Source organism: Sus scrofa, chromosome 2 (assembly GCF_000003025.6).
Source record: "Sus scrofa isolate TJ Tabasco breed Duroc chromosome 2, Sscrofa11.1, whole genome shotgun sequence".
Lineage (NCBI taxonomy): Eukaryota > Metazoa > Chordata > Mammalia > Artiodactyla > Suidae > Sus > Sus scrofa.
Window position 1 is genome coordinate 81,386,387 of NC_010444.4, and position 18,904 is coordinate 81,405,290.

Here is an 18,904-nt window from a genome sequence, read left to right on the forward strand (position 1 = left end):
AGCAGGGGCTTCCCTCATCACCAGCTCTGCTGGGCCACCCTGCTTCTTCCAGCCCCTGCAGCGCCTTGACAATGACGTGGACCTTCGGGGGGATCAGCATCCCCTGGGGAGCTTCACCTACTCCACCTCTGCCCCGGGCCCGACCCTGTCCCCTTCTGTGCCCCTGCATTACCTGCCCCACGATCCCCTGCACCAGGAACTGTCCTTCGGTGTGGTAAGTGCTGCACACACACCCCCACCCCCGCCCCCAGGTTCTCGGGTGACCAGGAGGCAGGCCCACGATTGACTTGCACCTGGCCCCCCTTCCGCAGCCATATTCCCACATGATGCCTCGGAGACTGAGCACCCAGAGATACCGCCTGCAGCAGCCACTGCCCCCACCACCCCCGCCACCTCCCCCACCACCATATTACCCCAGCTTCCTGCCCTACTTCCTGTAAGTACCTGCACATCTGCTACAGAGCGGAGTTGCTGTGTTCTCCAGGGGCCTCCAGTGGTTAGACCCACACGCAGCCCCATGGGGTCCTGGGGCCTCTCAAGCCACCTGTCCTCCCCACCAAACCATACATGCACACTCACGCTCACCAGCTGGGTTCCCTGCCGTCCTGCAACATCCTGGGACAGACACACTGGGATCCCTGGTCTGAACAGGGTAGAGGCTTTGTTTCATGGCGGGAGTTGGGAGCAGCTCTGTGACTCCCTTACACCTACTGACCTTGACCCTGGGCCCGCGTACCTGTCTCCCCCTAGCTCGATGCTGCCAATGTCACCAACAGCAATGGGGCCCACCATCAGCCTGGATCTTGATGTGGATGACGTGGAGATGGAGAACTATGAGGTCCCGTGGAGCCCTGTCCTGGGAGGTGGGGGCTGGGGACCTCTAGCCCTGGCTGCCACTGACTCTCCCCTCTTGTCTATGACCAGGCCCTCCTGAACCTGGCAGAGCGGCTGGGAGATGCCAAGCCCCGTGGCCTCACCAAAGCAGACATCGAACAGCTTCCGTCGTACCGCTTTCACCCTGACAGCCACCAGTCGGAGCAGACGCTGTGAGTACCCTGCCCTGCTGTGAGTACAGATGGGCCTAGAGGGAACCCTTCCCCGGGGTCTTCGTGCTCACCTGTGAGCCTGCCCTCACCATCAGTCTGTCCTCCTCCCAGGTGTGTCGTCTGCTTCAGTGACTTCGAGGCGCGGCAGCTGCTCCGGGTCCTCCCCTGCAACCATGAGTTCCATACCAAGTGTGTTGACAAGTGGTTGAAGGTAATGCAGCCATGCCGGCTCCCAGGTGTTCCTGGTGTGATGAGGGGGGCAGACTGGAGGGCTTCCCTCTGCGCCCCTTGTCGGCATCCACAAGTTCTGGCTCCATTTGGGGAGCCAGGTCCCCACCAGGCAATGGAACAGCCCCAAATGGTTTGGGGGACAGGTGAGAGTGGAGCCTAATGTGTTGCTGCTCCCCCTAGGCCAACCGGACATGTCCCATTTGCCGGGCTGACGCTTCCGAGGTGCCCAGGGAGGCTGAGTGAGGCCCACAGCCGCCCAGGAGAACCCGGCCCAAAGCTCTGGAAACAGGGGGCCTGGGAAGGCCCGGGAGGGCGTGGCCGAGGTCTGCCCCACCATTCCTGCCTGCATCTCCAGAGCTGGTGCCAGGGTCAGCCCGAGAGAACCCCTGCAATAAGCCCCTGTGTTTGCCAAGCTCCAAAGACTCCCTCCCCCCTGCCTGCCACTCTGCCCGCCACTGAGTGGCCTGAGTGTCCCTAACTCAGTCTCTCTCCTGTTTGTCCTCGGGTCTGTCTCCTTTTCCTGCCGGCACTGGGAGCCTGGGGTCCATCCCCGTAAGTGCGGCCAGTGGAGATCCTTGGCCCCAGGATGGGCAAAGGGGCCGCTGTCCTGGGTCACCTGGTCTCTTGCACTGAAGTGGTGTGCTCTCCGCCCAGGTGGCACTGACAGGCATGGACAGATGGTGGCAGGAGGCCAGTGTGTCCTCCCGCCTAGACCCTGGACAGACTCAGGCAGCCAACCCCGCCCAGGCTGCTGCAAGGGGTGGGGCTTGCTCCCTAGAGAACCCTCACCCCAGGCACAACATTCCAGCCCCAACCCCAGGCTGGAAGGCAGCAGAGCCAGCCTCCCAAGCAGATGGGAGGCAGGCCCTGAGCTGGGGTGGCATGTGTCCTGAGGAGGCCTGGGCCAGGCCAGGGAGAGTGACCTCCCGTGTTGCTGGTGGCCACCCCTCCTGGCAGTGGCGGGGCCCAGACCCATGCCCGATCTCCCCTCTCTGTCGTTTTGCATGAACGTGAGGAGCAGCAGTTTTTGTTTATTCATTTGGCCCAAAATCGCGTGTAGGATTCAAGGGTGTGGATTTTTAAACAATTTCTTTTTGTTTAATGGGGGACTAGGGACCACCCAGGACCAAGTGCCCAGGGGGCCAGGAGCAGTGTGGTGGTGCCGCCTGGTCTGCATGCATGTGCGCGGCTGGGGCTGGGCCTGGCGGCTGGCAGTCATGGTCGGGGTTGAGGGGGGATCTGTGCTCAGCTGATAACTGCCATGCACTGTACTGCACACGTCCCCAGAGCCTACCGGGACCGTACGCTTTTCAGGGCATTTCTCCCTCTCCAGCCAGGGCCTGTCTCCCACCTGCCTGGATGAGCCTCCTCCAAGGAAGTCCCAGGAGGACAGGGACCAGGGAGGGCATGGACCCCACCTCCAGGGGCCCCCTCCCAGCCTGAGCCCTGCCCTCCAACATCTGGAGGAGCCCCTGTAGGGTCTGGCTGAGCTCCCCACCCTTGCCTTTCCCCCGTCCTGTTCCTTTCCTCTCTCACACTACCCCCCCCCCCCGGGGTTGCTGCCCCGAACGAACGAACCGCGTGTGGGGCCGGCACATCCTAGCAGGCAGCCCCTGGCGCCTGCTGCCTCAGGGATGCTCCAACCACCCTCGTTCTCCTGCAGCAGCCCTGGCTCCCCACCTCCCCCAGCCTGCCATGGGGCCCCATCAGCCTGGCCCCACCCCATGGAGAACCCAAAGTCTTACTGTATATAACTCCAGGTGACATTTCTATATTTATAGCAGTGTTGAAACCCCATGTGTTTTACACAGAGAACCACCCTCTCCAACCCCCTCCCTTCCCCACCCCCAAAAAAGTTTTTCAGAACCCTTCTGGTTCCTGGGGCAGGCGGAAACAGGCTCACGGGTTATGTGTTGGCTGCAGCAGTGATTCCAACGAGCAGCTATTGGGGGGGAACACAACAACAAAAAAATCATTAAAAAAAGATTTATAAAACAATTATTTAGGATGTTTGTGATTTGCCGACCTTGCTATAGATGCCATGTTACCAATGATTTCCTGTGGTGGGGGCTTGTCATTGTTTACTCTTTTATTTACCAACTTCTGGCCTAGGCATGACAGTGGGCACCATCCCCCAGCCCTGGCTGGGCCCAGCACCTGTGTTCTGTGTTAGAAAGGTCTTATATATATATATAATTACATATATATATATAAATATATGTAATTGGGGGGCCCTGTTCCTTGCACATTTTACAGTTACCTCATTTTTCCCATGTATGTATTTGAGAAAATGCTAATATATAGAGAAAAAAATGGTTCTTAAAGCTTAAATGTGTGGTTTTTTCCATTCCATTGGATTCACATTGGTTTGTAGCATTTAACATAACTAGTATGTTGTATTATATATATGTGTATACTGATTGAAATTTTTAACAGATTTGTACTTTTTTTAAAATGAAAGTTGCTAGTTCTGCTTGACCAAGTAGTGCAATCATTATTTTTTTTAATATTGTTGCTGATTTCAGAGGGATATTCACTAATAAATGTATGATGTATATCAAGTATTGCCCAAGCTGCCTTTGGCTGCCTATGTTACTGTTCTTTTGATGGGAAGTGGGGGAGGGGGCGAGGGGGTAGGCTACAGTCTGAGGGTGAGTAAGGGATGGCATGGGGCAGATAAGGTTGTTTGCTGTGGGACCTTGGGGGGAATGGTACCTCCATATGGAGCTATCTCGTTGATAACTTACTCTGGGCCAGTCTGCTTCGCGGGCAAATGAGGCAGGATTCAATGTTGGCAATTGACAGGATTCCATCTAACTGGTTTGAGGAAAGCAGCACTTATTGGTCTGTCATTTGAGCTCTGGAGGTAGGTTCTACTTCAGCCTGACTAGTCAGGCTCAGGCATGTCATAAGGAAGCGAGGTCTCCCTTCACCTTACAACTTTCTTCTGCGTGGTTCTTCCTGGTAGCTCTAGTTCAGTTTCTTCTAATTGAGTATCATCTCCATGCAAAAACTTTCCCCCGCCCCAGTAATTCTAATAATTTCTGGTCTGGAGTCTTTATTTTTTATTTTTTTTTAATTTTTGCCTTTTCTAGGGCCGCACCCGCGGCATATGGAGGTTCCCAGGCTAGGGGTCTAATCGGAGCTATTGCTGCTGGCCTACGCCAGAACCACAGCAATGTGGGATCCGAGCCACGCCTTCGACCTATACCACAGGTCAGAGCAACGCTGGATCCTTAACCTGCTGAGCAAGGCCAAGGATCGAACCCGAAACCTCATGGTTCCTAGTCGGATTCGTTAACCACTGCGCCATGACGGCAACTACGGGTCTGGAGTCTTTAGACCAGCAGGTTGTGTGCCCATCCCTGAACTTTGTGCTACCAGTGGGGAGCTAGACCAGCATGATCCGGCTCAGCCTGCATTATATACACATGCACCCATGGGCCCCTGTAAGGAATTGAGCCCCTCATCCTAAAGCTCAGTGGGGACGAAGGGCCTGAAAGCCACTAAAGGGACCAGACTGGTGATGTGGGTACATCCCCCTTACCCATGATGGTCTGTGGTGCTGCAGGGCTGCCCCCTGACTTGAGAATGTGTCCACGAAACATGGTCGGGAGCAGTGAGCTGGGGGCAGGAGACCTGCTCTGTCTGTGATGCTACTGTGGCCTTGGCTGGAGAACTTCCAGCCTTTGCAAATTAGGGAACAGACACAGTTGAGTGGTTTCCTAAGTGTGTTTCAGAGAGAATCTGATGGAACATAATGGGGTCAGGGCAAAAAACAGCTCTGTGGTAAAATGAGTTTGGAAGTTTGGGCAATTCCATGATGAAAGTGACAGAAGCCTGGAACTCCCCTTGTGGCTCAGTGGTAACGAACTTGACTAGGATCCATGAGGATGTGAGTTTGATCCTTGGCCCCACTTAGTGAGTTAAGGATCTGGTGTTGCCGTGAGCTGTGGTGTAGGTCACAGACGCAGTTTGGATCCCATGTTGCTGTGGCTGTGGTGTAGGCCGGCAGCTACGGCCCCGATTCGACCCTTAGCCTGGTAACTGCCATATGCCGCAAGTATGGCCATAAAAAGAAAAAAAAAAAAAAAGGTTAAAAAAAAAAAGTAACAGAAGCCCATAAGGGCCAACGTGTGTTGTAAATCTCTAGCAGTAGATACATACTCTGGGCAGCATTTCCCACATTGGGCTTTGGCCACATGCAGGGCTTAAGTGCATTCTCTGGAGCACACTGGGGCACGGTGGACTAGACCAGTGGTAGCAACTGAATTCCAAGGGTGTTAGTCTGAGCAAACTATCAGATGGGCAAGTCTCTAAGCTTTTTTCAGTATTTCAGAAAGGCTGTACAAGAGTTGCTGCTGTGATACCACTGGATCTGTGGCACCTCCACAGTGCCAGGATGCAGGGTTCAATCCCCAACCAGGCTTAGTGGGTTAAAGGATCCCACATTGCCACAGCTGCAGTGTAGGTCACAACTGCAGCTTGGGGAACTTCATATGTTACAGGGCAGCCAAAAGAGAAAAGAGAAGAAACAATAACAACAAATAAGCCTTTAGGAAAGAAAAATCACAGATCGTGTGAACTGATGCAAAAAAAATTATTGGCCAAAATTCAACATTCATTCATGATAAAACTTGACAAGGTCATTCGCACAAAAACCTTCAGCTAATGTCATCCTCGCTAAGAAAGACTGGATGCTTACCCACCCTGAGATCAGGACAAGGCAAGGATAACAGCTTTCACCGCTTCTATTCACCATTGTACTGGAAGTCCTAGCCAGCACAATAAAACAAGAAAAAGGAAATAAAATTAGGAATGTAGATTGAAAAGAAGAAATAAAACTAAACCTATTTGCAGATGATATGATGAAGATACATGTAGAAAACACCAAGAAATCTACAAATCGCTAGAATTGAGTTTATCAGGTCATAGGATAAAAGATCAATATACAAAAATTAATTGTATTACTGTATATGAGTAATGAACACATGGAAATCAAAATTAAAAACCTGATGATACTATTTACAATCACTTAAATTATACACATATAAATCTAACAAAGCATGACTTGTATGTTGAAAACTACAAGTAAAATAGACAAAGACCTACATAAATAAACATGTCATGTTCTTGGATTGGAAGACTCAGCATAGTGAGTTGTCATTTCTTCCCAAATTGTTCTCTAGGTTTAATACAATTCCTATCAAAATCCAGTAAAGTCTTTTTTTTTTTTTTTTAGGGCGACACCCGTGGCATATGGAAGTTCCCAGGCTGGGTGTCTAATCGAAGCTATAGCAGCCAGCCTATGCCAGAGCCACGGCAATGCCAGATCTGAGCCCTCTCTGCGAACTACACCACAGCTCACGGCAACACCGGATCCTTAGCCCACTGAGCAAGGCCAGGGATCGAACCCACAACTTCAAGATTCCTAGTCGAATTTATTTCCGCTGCGCCACGACGGGAACTCCAAGTCTTTTTTTAATACATATAGACATGCTTATTTTAAAATTTATATGAAAAGGCAAGCCAGAATAGCTAAGACAGTTTTGAAAAACAAGAACAAAGTGAGAAAAATCACTGTACCTGATTGTAAGACTTCCCTGTAGAGATGCATTAATCAAGATGTTTTATCAGGAAAGGGATAGATAGATAGATAAATCAATGGAATAGATTAAAGAATCCAGAAACAGACCCGATACAAGTACAACTAATTTTTAAAATGTTTGATGAATAGTTTTTTCAACAAATAATATTGGAGTAATTGCACATTCATAAGCAAAAAAAAAAAATTGACCTAAGCCTCACAGTTTAAACAAAAGTGAACTCTAAATGGATCATAAATGTAAAGGTAAAACATAAAACTAGAAAATGTTTAGAAGAAAACGAACGAAAATCTTCACTAGGATCTAAGGCTATGTGAAGACTTCTTAGATATGACACCAAAAACACAGTCCATCAAGGAAAAAGTCGATAACTTGAGGAGTTCCCTTCATGGCACGGCGGAAATGAATCCGACTAGTAACCACGAGGTTGCAGGTTCAATCCCTGGCCTCGCTCACTGGGTTAAGGATTTGGCGTTGCCACGAGCTGTGGTGTATGTTGCAGCCAAGGCTCAGATCCCATGTTGCAGTGGCTGTGGCGTAGGCCTGCAGCTGTAGCTCTGATTTGACCCCAGCCTGGGAAGCTCCATATGCTGCGGGTGCAGCCCTAAAAAGCAAAAAAGTAAATAAATAAAATAAATGAAAAGCAATATAAAAATAAGTTGATAACTTGAACCTCATCAAAAATTAAAAACTTGGTTTCCAAGTCACATATCTGACAAAGGACTCATGTCAGCTACATAAAAACTCATGAAACTCAATGAAAAACAATCCAATTAGAACATGGGCAAAAGATATCAACATACATTTTAGCAAAGAGGGTATTTATTGCATTCAACACTGTTCGCCGTTAGGGAAATGCAAATTAAACCACAATAAGATTATTATACATCTTAAAACAACTAAAATAATAGGGACAATGTCAAATTCTGGTAAGGATGTAGAGAAATTGTCGGTGGGAAGGGTAAATAGTATAGGTGCTCTGGAATACAGTTTGGCAATTTCTCTTTTATATTTTAGAACATTGTTTAAAATATTAGTGTTGATACAGTCGATTATAAATAAGCCAGTGAAGACCCATCCCTAAAGTTAAGCCCTGTGCCATAGGTTGGTGAACATCTGAACGATGTTCCAGCTCATCCCAATCAGAGCCCATACCTTCCACTTTGTTCCTGTCCATTGATTGCTTACAAATCTAGAGTCATTGATCTCAAAACAGTTGGCTTAGCCACCCCAGCATCTGCCTCCCTCTTAAATCCTGGGTAAATCATGACAAGAATAAAAAGCCCAGAGTGGGCATATTGGCCACTCTTTTTTATTATTATTATTATTTTTTTTTTTTTTGTCTTTTTAAGGCCACACCTGCGGCATATGGAGATTCCCAGACTAGGGATTAAATAGGAGCTACAGCTGCCAGCCTACCCCACAGCCACAGCAATGCCAGATCCAAGCGTCATCTGCAATCTACACAATAGCTCTCGGCAATGGAGGATCCTTAACCCAGTGAGGAAGGCCAGGGATCGAACATGCATCCTCATGGATCCTAGTCAGGTTCATTACTGCTGAGCCACAACAGGAACTCCTGAATTGCACTTCTGTTACTTAAAGTATGGTGGTGGGGCGGAATAGGAGGTCATTCTGGTTTGGTTATCTCTTTTCTATCAAAACTCTGCCTGAAACCAACACAACAGTGTCTGGAATGAATTGGCAGTAAAGCGAGTTTTTATTTTAATAACAGTTGGTATAACTGGCACTATCTGCCACACTACAAGTTGTCCTTGGAGGGAGGAGGGTGGAGCTCCAGGATTCAATGCTTTCTCATGACTTTTGACCTCAGTATCTGAGCTCAGCCCATATGCTAACAGGTAGAACATTCAGAGTTCTCTGGGCGCAGAGGGTGTAACAACCTAGACACCCCATAAAGGCAGATTAGTCGCCATGGGGTCCTCAAGGCCTGGTGGGGTGCTTGGCTAGTTGTTCCATAAATTGGCTGAATGCTTCTCTCCAAAGCCAGGCACTGTCTTGGGAAAACTCCAGTGAATGAAACAAATTTCCTGCCTTCAGGAAGCTGGTGTTCCAGAAAGAGGGACAGAAAGTATACAAGTAAACAACAGTTTCAAGTTATAACAAGGGCAGTGAAGGAGAATACAGAGGCGGGGTGCATCCTGATATAGGGTAGGGGTGGTCTTACAGAGGAGGCAACATTGAGATTAGTGAGACCTGAGTGATGAGAAGGAGCTGGTCAGGAGTTCCTCCAGAGGGAGGAAACAATGTGCAAAGGCTCAGAGGCAAGAAATGGGTTTGGGCAAGTGCACAGGGTGAAGCTGGAGAGGAAGGTAGGGGCCAGATCCCATAGTGTTTCATGTGCTCCTCAAAACCCTGAGTAGAGATATTTATTAGAGGAACTGAGGCACCAAGAGGCCTAAGTCCAGGCCCAGGTAGAAAACGAGAGAATCAGGAATAGCTTTGTAGTCTCCACTGTACATTCTCCAAGTTGGAGAATCCACTTCTGAAAAACCCTAACGGGACCCCTCCCCACTGCCACCCCCTGGATACAATAGGAAGTGGAAGGCTCTGTCCCTTAGAGGGGTCCTTAGGGGGCTGCCAGCCACAGAAGGAGTTTTTTTAATTTTTCTTCTCTTTTTTTGGGTCGTGCCTGTGGCATGTGGAAGTTCCCAGGTCAGGGATTGAACCTGAGCCACAGCAGCAATCTGAGCAGCTGCAGTGACAATGCTGGATACTTAACCCACTGTGCCACAAGGGAACACCTCTTCTCCTCTTCTTTGAGTGTGGAGGCTGACTTCAACCCCAGATATAAACCCCCTTTGTCATTTCAGAGAAAAACAGACTATGTCAAAGGAATGGGTTTCCAGGTTGTCTTCCCCAGCTTCCTTGTGGGAGGGCATGAGGCAGTGGAAGAATCTAGTCTCTCTCCTCCCTTCTTGCCGCCCCCAGGTACCCATGTTTTTCCAGCATGCCCTGCTGTTGTGCTGTTTTCTCTGCTTGGAGGATCACTCACATTTCGTGAGCACCCATCATGCTGCCGAGTTCCCTCTCATGGGATCTTTCATCTGTTTTCTTGTCTGTAAATCTGTTCCTACCTTCCTAGTTCCTGCTGAGGAAAGTTGGGCCTGAGGCTTAGAGATGGGAAGATGCCTTGTGACCCCTGCTCCCTTGGCCTGTGAATCACACTAAATTGCCTCAAATCCTTGAATTCCCTCCTCCCGGTAAGCATGCTCCATTCCCAAAGCCCAGCTTGATACGTCCCCTCCCTCAAGCCAGAGCGGGCCACACTCTGCTCTGGGTTTCCATCGCACACCACACAGATGCCTCACCTGTCGTGAACCCTGCCGGTTGCCCACATCTCTGCCTCACCAGACGAAGGACCATCACATTTGACACCTTCCAGACCCTAACAAAGGGGCAAGAACACAGCAGGCACTGGTGAGTATTTCCTGAATAGATGGCTGAATAAGTGAGTAAATAGGTGAGCTGCTGTGGGAAGCTGACTCCAGCCCCAGGTTCAGGTGATCTTACACAGGCCTTGCCCTCTCTTTCCAGTATCCCTGCATAATGAAATTAACTGTTTTCTCTCCCATTACCAATTATTTTTTGTATCATGGTGTCTACTCCCTGGACCTCTGCAGTTCTGAGAAGCTGGGACACATCCATTGGCCTCCATTGTTATTTTGACCACAGATGAATTCTCTGATAGAGAAGTGTATGCTGGGAAAGTCCTCTGAACAGCAGAGGCTCAAGGCCGGCCAGTCAGCATTCAAGGCCAAAGCAGGTCATCTGAGGGGCTGGAGCTGGGGCCCAGCTCGGCCAGAAATTATCCATATCCGATGACCATGAATGGATTTATTTTGGCAGATATATAAACATTTTGGGTGATTTTAACCAAAGTGTATGTATATTTTTTAAAAGCTAGAAGCAAATATGCCAAAATATCAATGTTAATGATTTGGGGTGGTAGGAATGTGAATAATAGTTTTCTTTATACTTTTTTGCACCTTTTTAAAAGAAAAGCTCTGGAGTTCCCATGTAGCTCATCGGGTTGAGGATCCAGTGTTGTCACAGCTGTGGCTTATGTCACTGCTGTGGTGTGTGTTCCATCCCTAGCTGGGGAACTTCCACCGGCTGAGGGTGTGGCCAAAAAAATTAAAAAAATAAATAAAATCTCATTGCTTTTAGCATTTAAACGTAATGAAACCTCTCTTACCTTAGAACAAATAACCCTTCCTGTCCTGGCTCTTCTCTGGCTTACTGTATTTCCCCCGTCATTTTACTGACAAACTTTAAGAGCTGCCCATATTCGGTCTTTCCACTTCACTTCCCATGCATTACTTCTGCCTTTGACACTGTACTCCTCCACTGAAATAGCACCTGCCAACGTCACCTGCAACTTTCTTTGTTCCTAAATTCAGCTGTCAGAAACCTGGGCATCATTTTTAATTTCTCACTCTCCTTGACCCTTCATTTCTAATCACCTTCTGAGTCTTGGTCATTGTGTCTTCTAGGTAGTGCTAGGTTCATTAGTCTCTCTCCATCCCCAGCCCACTCCTGATCCATGACTCCATCATGTCACTTATTAGTCTTCACTGCCATCTTGACCCCTCCCATCCTGTCTCCCAGTGAGAGAATCAGTTTTCTAAAACCCCAATCTGATGTGCTTTCCTTGTTTAAAGTCCTTCCATGGCCCTCGGGATAAAGTATGAGTTGTTTAACCCTCAACTTGTGGGAACGGAAACAAGGAGACACTCACTTTGGGTCAAGTATCAGCTGGACCACTTTTACATTCCAAAAAGTCTCATGAGAGTCCAATGAGAATAGCAATTAAGAGGTCATGGGTGACCATAAGAGATGGTCAGTGGAGATGATAGTAGAATGGACAGGGGGTTAAGAAAGAAGTGGAGGTTGGTTGTGCAAACTATCTTGGCAGGGAAGGGGACAGGGTGGTGGCTTGTGGGTAAGACAAGATTAAGGTTTTATAAGAGAGGAGAGGCCAAACATTTTTTTGGTGGAAGATAGAGATTCAAGCAGTTGAAAGGGGAATATCTGTTGGTACAAGTCTGGCGATGCTAACACAGATGGAGGGCCAAGCACACAGTGCTGGTAGGAGTATAAATAACTTTTCTGGACTATAATTTGGAGATAACACAAACATTTTAAAAAGTAAAAATTTCCACTCCTTTTTGACTCAGTAACTTCACTTCTAGAATTTTTTTTTTCCCTGAGAAAATAAACATGGATGTGCATATTTAGCTATAGGGATGTTTATCAATCTATTATCTAGAAAAGCAAAAAAAAAAAAAAATTTAAACAACCTAAGTGTCACAAGAACCTTTTGATCAATTTATGGTACATCCATTCATTGAAATGCTCCTTAGCCATTAAAAAAGATATAGACGGAATTCCCACTGTTGCTCAGCAGAAATGATTCTGACTAGTATCCAGGAGGACGCAGGTTGGATCCCTGACCTCGATCAGTGGGTTAAGGATCTGGCATTGCCATGAGATGTGGTAGAGGTTGCAGATACAGCTTGGATCTGGTGTTGCTGTGGCTGTGGTGTAGGCAGCAGCTGTAGCTCTGATTTGACCTCTAGCCTGGGAACCTTCATATGCCGCAACTGCGGCTCCCCCCCCCCAAAAGATATAGAATGTGAAAGATAATACAGTATTTACAATATTATCCCATTTCTAAAAAGGCTTTTATATGCAATGAAAATTCTGGGAAGATAAACATCAGAATATTAACAATGGACCTCCCTGGACAGTGTGGTATAATGAATTTTTTTTTCTTTGAACGTCATGAAGTTTCCCACCATGAAAACTTATAAAATCATACACACATACATAAGGAGTCCATTTATATGAAATTTAAGGACACAATAGACTTCTATGGTGAAAGAAGTCAGAATAGTTAGTCATCTCTGAGAGGCTATTTATTTACTGGGAAGATGCACGAGGGAACTTTCTGGAGGTGATGAGGTATTCTGCACCTTGGTTTTGGTGCACACTTAAGTAAAATTTTACCAAGCTGTGGATTTAAGAGCTGGACATTTTCCTCAGTGCAAGTTATGATCTCTTTTAAAAGAAAATACACCCACAAGGCAGAAAGGAAAGAGGAAGCAGGTGACATCACAGAACAATTTTGAGCCGAAATAAAGATGAGGACATTTTGTGACAAGACCTCAATTTTCTTAGGAAGTGAGTTGTTATAATGGGCTTGGAGCAAGGAAGACGCAGGCAGGCTTGGATCTAAGACAGTGTAGCAGTGCCTGTGGGGTAGAAACGTGTGGGGTTTCCTAGAGCTTGGTCAAAGGAATGGGCACCAACGCCGAGGGCTCCTCAGACCACTGTGATGCATACTAGGATTCTGCAGCTGAAGGAGCAAGAGAGAGAAATCAAACAGTTTACTTTGGGAATTTGACAGTCAGTAGTGGAGAGAAGTATGAAGACAAGATGATTCCAGTAGGGAGATGGAGACAGGGAAGAAACAGAAAGGCCTTGAGGGCAGAGCAGAGGCTGTGGAGTTGAAGCGATAACAGCTGTGGTGAGAGGGATTGGTTCTTAAGTGCTGAGAGTGCAGCGGTTCTGAGTGAAGGCCATGCTGAAAGTATGGCACTGCTGGGGTTGGGGGCCGGGAGGATGTGAACATTCAACTAAGTGTCCAAGCACAGCACCAAGCACTTTGCAGATATCAGCTCCTTTAAACAACACCCAGACTTTGCAAGAATGTACTGCCAGGTTTACATAGGAGGAAACTTGCCCTGGATCAGTCAGCAGCAACAGTTTCAAATCCAGATTTGACTCTAAAGCCTTTCCCACATTACTCAGCTGCCAAATGAGGCAAATCAGGATGGGAAGGACTGGAGTTTTAGGGAATTTACAGATGTAGATGTCATTGAAGTTGCACTCGGAGAGGAAGGTATCCGTTGCCAATATCTGGAGAATGGTCAATAGCAACCAGAGCAGGATAAAGTAGTCCAAGCAAATGGTATGTGCTTCAGGAGCTTGTCCATAAGGACAGTGCATCAAAGTGGCAGAAGAGGCACAAGGGATGCTGGGGGCTCGGGGCTCGATCAGGGTAAAAGCGCACATGGAATTCCAACCACAAGGACGGAAGTATGTCAAGAAAGCATTGGGCACTATCTACCCATAAGCAAAAGCTGCCACCCCTCCCCATTTCCCTCCCCTTTGATCCACAGGGGGTAAACTGCTTGTAGTGGGCAAACTACAAAATGAAAAATAGTGATAGGGGCTTTTACCCAACACTTACTGTGTGCCAGGCACTCTGCAGCAGCAATTCATTGAATCTTCATGGAAATGCTACATTTGGCCGTATTTTACAGACGATGAAACTGAAGAGAGTTGAGGTTCGTTGGCCAAAATCACAGCCAAAGCCTGGATTTGAGACCAGGTGTATCCAGCATCAGTTTGCAAGTTTCCGTGACTCTGTTAATTGATGGCAAAATCTTTATATATAAGCTTTACAATCAATTGTGAAGTGTTCATTTTTAGTAGATTCTGACTTAAGGTAAACTCTTCTTGCAGACTTACTAGATTGAGAAGACATTCTATGTACACTTAAGATGTGCATTTAAAAAATACAACTTTGGATAAGCAACAGAACATACTCTGAAGGTGACAAGAATCCCTAACAAAAATGAATTATTTGCCCAGGAAACATGGTGGAAAAGAGAAAGGCAAAGAACTAAGGCTTAATTTCCTCTTAGAAAGGAAAGTACAAGCAAAGATACCCTAGGAAGGGAGTTCCAATAGTCCGAAATCTGTCAGATCCAAAGTGACTCTTTTCCAGCCACTCATTTGCAAGGACATGGTAGGAAAAAAGTCATTCCTTAAGAAACTGAAATTAGCATTAAAAAACAAAAACAAAAAACCTTCAAAATACACTTCCTTAGAAAAAGAGGAATAAACACAGGGGCACCTCTGTGACAGGTGCTCCATATACATTTACCTGATTTAGCCTATAAACGTATTCTGAAGCAAACGATGTTAGTATTTACAGCTGGTGAAATTAAAGCTCACAGGCGCTAAAGAACTTACTGGGGTCACAAAGCTACAAATGACAGAGCCCCAATTTGAATGCAGATCTAAATTCCACTTTATAGCACACTGCCTGAGCTGCCTTTTTTTTTTTTTTTTTTTCTTTTTAGGGCCGAACCCGCAGCATACGGAAATTCCCAGGCTAGGGGGTTGAATCCAAGCTACAGCTGCCAGCCTACACCACAGCCATAGCAGCACAGTATCTGAGACACATCTGCGTGAGACACAGCTCACGGCAACTCTGGATCCTCAATCCACTGAGCGAGGCCAGGGATTGAACCCGCATCCTCATGGATACTAATCGGATTCGTTTCTGCTGCGCCACAATGGGAACTCCCTGAGTTGCCATTTTTCACAGGAACACAGTACTGGTCTATTTTACTCTTTGCTTCTGATTCTCTCTTGCTTCTTGGCAATGCAATACCTTGTTCCTTCCTCCCAATGTTTTCCAACCTTGCCTCCAGACAGAAAAACATCACATCTCCCCTAGACAGAAAGACCCACAACTTAAGGAATTTTGTTATAAAACATTTAATGTTAACCTACAATACAATGTAAACTTTTATGAAAAAAATTTAAAGTACACTAGATTTCTTCAGTAAATTATCACATAACTATTCAGGTGCAGTACAAGCTGGGGCACTGCATCCTTTATGGATGGATATTCTGTTGCTGCGTCCCTCAAAAGTCCTAAAAAAAGCCAGTTGTAAAGTGGAGCTCCTTGTTCAAGCACCAGATAATACTCGCCTGATTTTGCATTCTGGGGGTTATCACTCCTTCCCACAGTCATTTTCTGTAACCTTTTCCTTGGCCTTGGCACCATTAGCAATTTTCATAATGACTGCTCTGTTGAAGATTCTAGGTTCTTTTTAGTTTTTTTTTTTTAAGAGATAAATATTCTCCACTGGCCATCTCTTATCCAAACATCATAGTGGAGGCAAACAAGGAGAAACAAGTATTTGCTGCAGGAAATTCTGCAGAAGTGGAAAAGACCAGAAGTGGCCCCACTGAGGCTGAGGAAATTCAACTGACTCCAATTGGATGTCTTTTCTTGGTCATTTCCTATGGAAATTCAGCCAAATCTACTTCAGTCTTGGGAGTGCAGGACAAAATTGAAAACAAGTGTTTTTGTTTAGCTGATGACCTGCCATTTGGAAACAGCTGAAATAACCCGGTGGTGATTTGGAAACAAGAGCAAATGCTTACAGATCATGGGCTTCTCAATATTTTCTCACTTGCAGGTCCCATCAAGTTCCCAGAGGTCCTTGGGAGTAACATACAGATTGTACTGGCATTGACAAAATGTGCATCTATCGGGGAGGAAAGGAGATGGCACCTAAGCAGCAGCTCTAGGTCTGCAAGGAGACAGGAACTGGGTCTGAATAAAGCAGGGCTGTTTCAACATGGACTAGAAGGAGCATGAGCTTCATGTGGTGCCTCTTGAAACCTTAAGTAAATGGACAGGCCATCCCAAGAGCTGTACTGACATGAACAGACTTTTTCTAAACATTCTGGCGGCTCATCTCCTTTACTGGACAAGTTATCAAAAGGCAGGAGGCATAAAGTGCACATTGTAGAATAAGATGAATGTGGAATTATTTCAGAAAAAAAATTTACAACTTCGCAGAGATGTGGGCAAGATACTCAGTACACTCAGCCTAGCGAAGGTCTTTAATACCCCCGGTGTACTGCCAGGGAAACAGCTATGAATTCCAGACACGGAGGGAGGCTTTCAATTAAGAATTCCTCTCTGCATGGTTGTCAGCAGGAAGCAGGCTTCACACAAGGTGGATTGGAGAACATGGTTTATCCTGGTATTCACTCCGGATGTGACAACAGTCACTTATTTCCCACTCATCTGGGCTGGCCTGTGACATCAGGAAACAGTGGAAGAGTAATAAGCAGCCAGGAGCAGAATCAAAATTTTCCTGGAGATGGTGCTGTAGACGCCTGTGCCAAGGCCACTGAGACATTCTCAGGCTCCCCGGGTGATATCCATGAGGCTCTTCAACCTGCCCCTTGGTCTTTACCCCACCACGGAAGGCCAAAGAATATAGTAGCCACATCACCGCTACCTCAATGAATGGTCCTTAGGTTTTAGCTAAGCAAGAGAAAGCCTTTGGAGACTGCAAATCTAACAAGTTATACTTTATCTTGATATGAACCCCTGGCCTCATAGCATCCTAGGGAACTGCACTAATTTCAGTAGGTTGCAGTATTATGAGTCTGCACCAGTCTAGCTACACAACACTTTGGAATACTTGCCAGCTCACGCTGGCATCTGTTGATACATGGCCTGACCCATGTACCCATTACCATAAAGTCAACCACAGACATTCGGAGGTTAAAACCCCTATTACTTCAACATAGCAATAGAGAGGATAAAAACTGCCTCCAGCAGGTGGCAACATCAAAAACTGCAGTGTGCCCTTCAACAGTTTAAAGAGGCTGAGTTCTGTCTTGGCTCCCTTCAAGGCCTCAGTTTCTTTGTCCTTAAAATACACCACCACCACACTCCCAATGAGGCAGGGCACTCTTACGTGGTTCTAGTGGTTCCACTACAGGCCCTGCTAGTCCTCTGGAAAGGCACCAGGCTTGGCGATTCAGGAAAGCTCAGGGCTGGGCAGGAACAGCATTCATGTGTCAGAAGAGGAAGAGCTGCTAACCCTTGGATCAGACCCCATAATGATCACCTGGTACAGATTCCAAAGAAAAGCTGCAGTTGTGTGTACAGGTGAGTCTACATGGACTTCACACCACATATATGGGTGTATCTGTACATACAGGTTTTGCAGGGGTACAAACCCAGATTTCCTCCCACTGCTTCAAGTGGGGTGCATAGATGGAAAGAAAGGACAGAAAGAGTTGGACCAAAAAGAACCACCTCTCTGGGAACATGAGAGGAACAATTGCATAAATAAGCACAAACCAGCCCAGGGCACCTTTATTACACTCTGGTGGGGAGGAGCCCAGGGCATGAACTCATGGGTTTAAGAATTGGCTCTTTATCAAATAATGTTAAGGGAAAAAAAATACACCTATGTCAGCCTCATTCCTTTGGTCATTACAGAGCAACAGAAAAAAATTTAAAAGTTATTCATAAGCTGTTGGAAGTAAAAGGAACATCTCTGCTCTGTGCCTTCTCTTCCCTCTCTTCTCCAGAGGTGGGAGAAGCAAGTCTTCGGGAGATGCTGCAGTAGCTGGTTGATGGAGGTTTGTTTCACTTTTATATTCCATAAAAGCAAGAATGAATGAGAACTAGTGGGAATGTCCCCTTCCCCAGTTGAGACATGGCTGGGTTGGAGGTGAAGAGTCTCCTTTCGTTGGAAGGTGCGTGGTGCAGAGGCAGTAGGGAAGGGTGGGCTTGCCAGCAGGAACGTTCATTGCTAACCTCATGCACACACACAGGTGGTGACTCTTGCAGGCAGCATGGTTTTTGATCCTTCCTTAGGATGCAGCAGTCTTTTAAAAAAAATATTGTATTATAATAATAATAATATGAATTTCTCTTTTTTTTTTTTTTTTTGTTTTCCATTTCTTTTAGGGATTGGGGTGGGAGAGGAGGAGAGGAAAAAAAGTGTCATTCATCTGTTAGGTCCTGAACAAAGAGAACTTCTGTGTGGCTGAGTCCGGCCTCCTGCAGTGTGGGGGGGTTGGGCCACTCCTCTGAAGGAATGCAGGGCAGCACCCTCCGGGGAAAATTGGCTTCAATCTGAAACTTTTCAGGGCTTTCTTTCAAAGAGAATAAGAAGTCGTGGATTACCTGTAGAGGTCATACAAAAAAAAGGCAGTGAGAAAAAGACAGACACACAACCATGAAATCAAATAAATTCCAGCTCTTTCCAGGATGACTGAGACATGAAGTCATTACATCACATTGAAATTCCATTTCAAAGTCAATCCATTTCACAGAGCAAATACATAGGGCAGCTCTAAGAAATTTATTACATAGCC

The 18,904-nt window shown here is 46.7% G+C and overlaps 2 protein-coding genes and 1 long non-coding RNA gene across 17 annotated transcripts in view; 1 reads left to right on the plus strand and 2 right to left on the minus strand.

The window, feature by feature from the left end:
* Positions 1-3,846, plus strand: part of RNF44 (ring finger protein 44) — a 17,806-nt gene extending 13,960 nt beyond the window's left edge. For 11 of the 12 annotated variants that reach the window (XM_013994879.2, XM_021084425.1, XM_005661464.3 and 8 more), the window contains 6 exons: positions 53-214; positions 312-436; positions 751-838; positions 925-1,046; positions 1,158-1,257; positions 1,458-3,841. In XM_013994879.2, the coding sequence (XP_013850333.1) occupies positions 53-214; positions 312-436; positions 751-838; positions 925-1,046; positions 1,158-1,257; positions 1,458-1,520 (660 nt within the window). In that variant the 3' untranslated portion in view covers positions 1,521-3,841. Of the gene's footprint in view, positions 1-52; positions 215-311; positions 437-750; positions 839-924; positions 1,047-1,157; positions 1,258-1,457 lie in introns of all 12 variants that reach the window. The other variant, XM_005661462.3, reaches the window with a different exon arrangement.
* LOC106509473 lies at positions 3,133-14,337 on the minus strand. 2 transcript variants are annotated; one of them, XR_001307045.2, is made up of 4 exons: positions 14,163-14,337; positions 10,216-10,292; positions 5,983-6,052; positions 3,133-3,219 (listed from the first exon to the last, which is right to left on the minus strand). It is a non-coding gene; the product is annotated as an uncharacterized LOC106509473 (long non-coding RNA). The 2 variants fall into 2 exon arrangements; XR_002341732.1 differs by having other exon boundaries at positions 3,141-3,219; positions 5,987-6,052.
* The window catches only part of FAF2 (Fas associated factor family member 2), a 52,421-nt gene continuing 48,982 nt past the window's right edge, over positions 15,466-18,904 (minus strand). For 2 of the 3 annotated variants that reach the window (XM_003123660.4, XM_005661468.3), the window contains one exon: positions 15,466-18,713. In XM_003123660.4, the coding sequence (XP_003123708.1) occupies positions 18,531-18,713 (183 nt within the window). In that variant the 3' untranslated portion in view covers positions 15,466-18,530. The remainder of the gene's footprint in view (positions 18,714-18,904) is intronic. The other variant, XM_005661467.3, reaches the window with a different exon arrangement.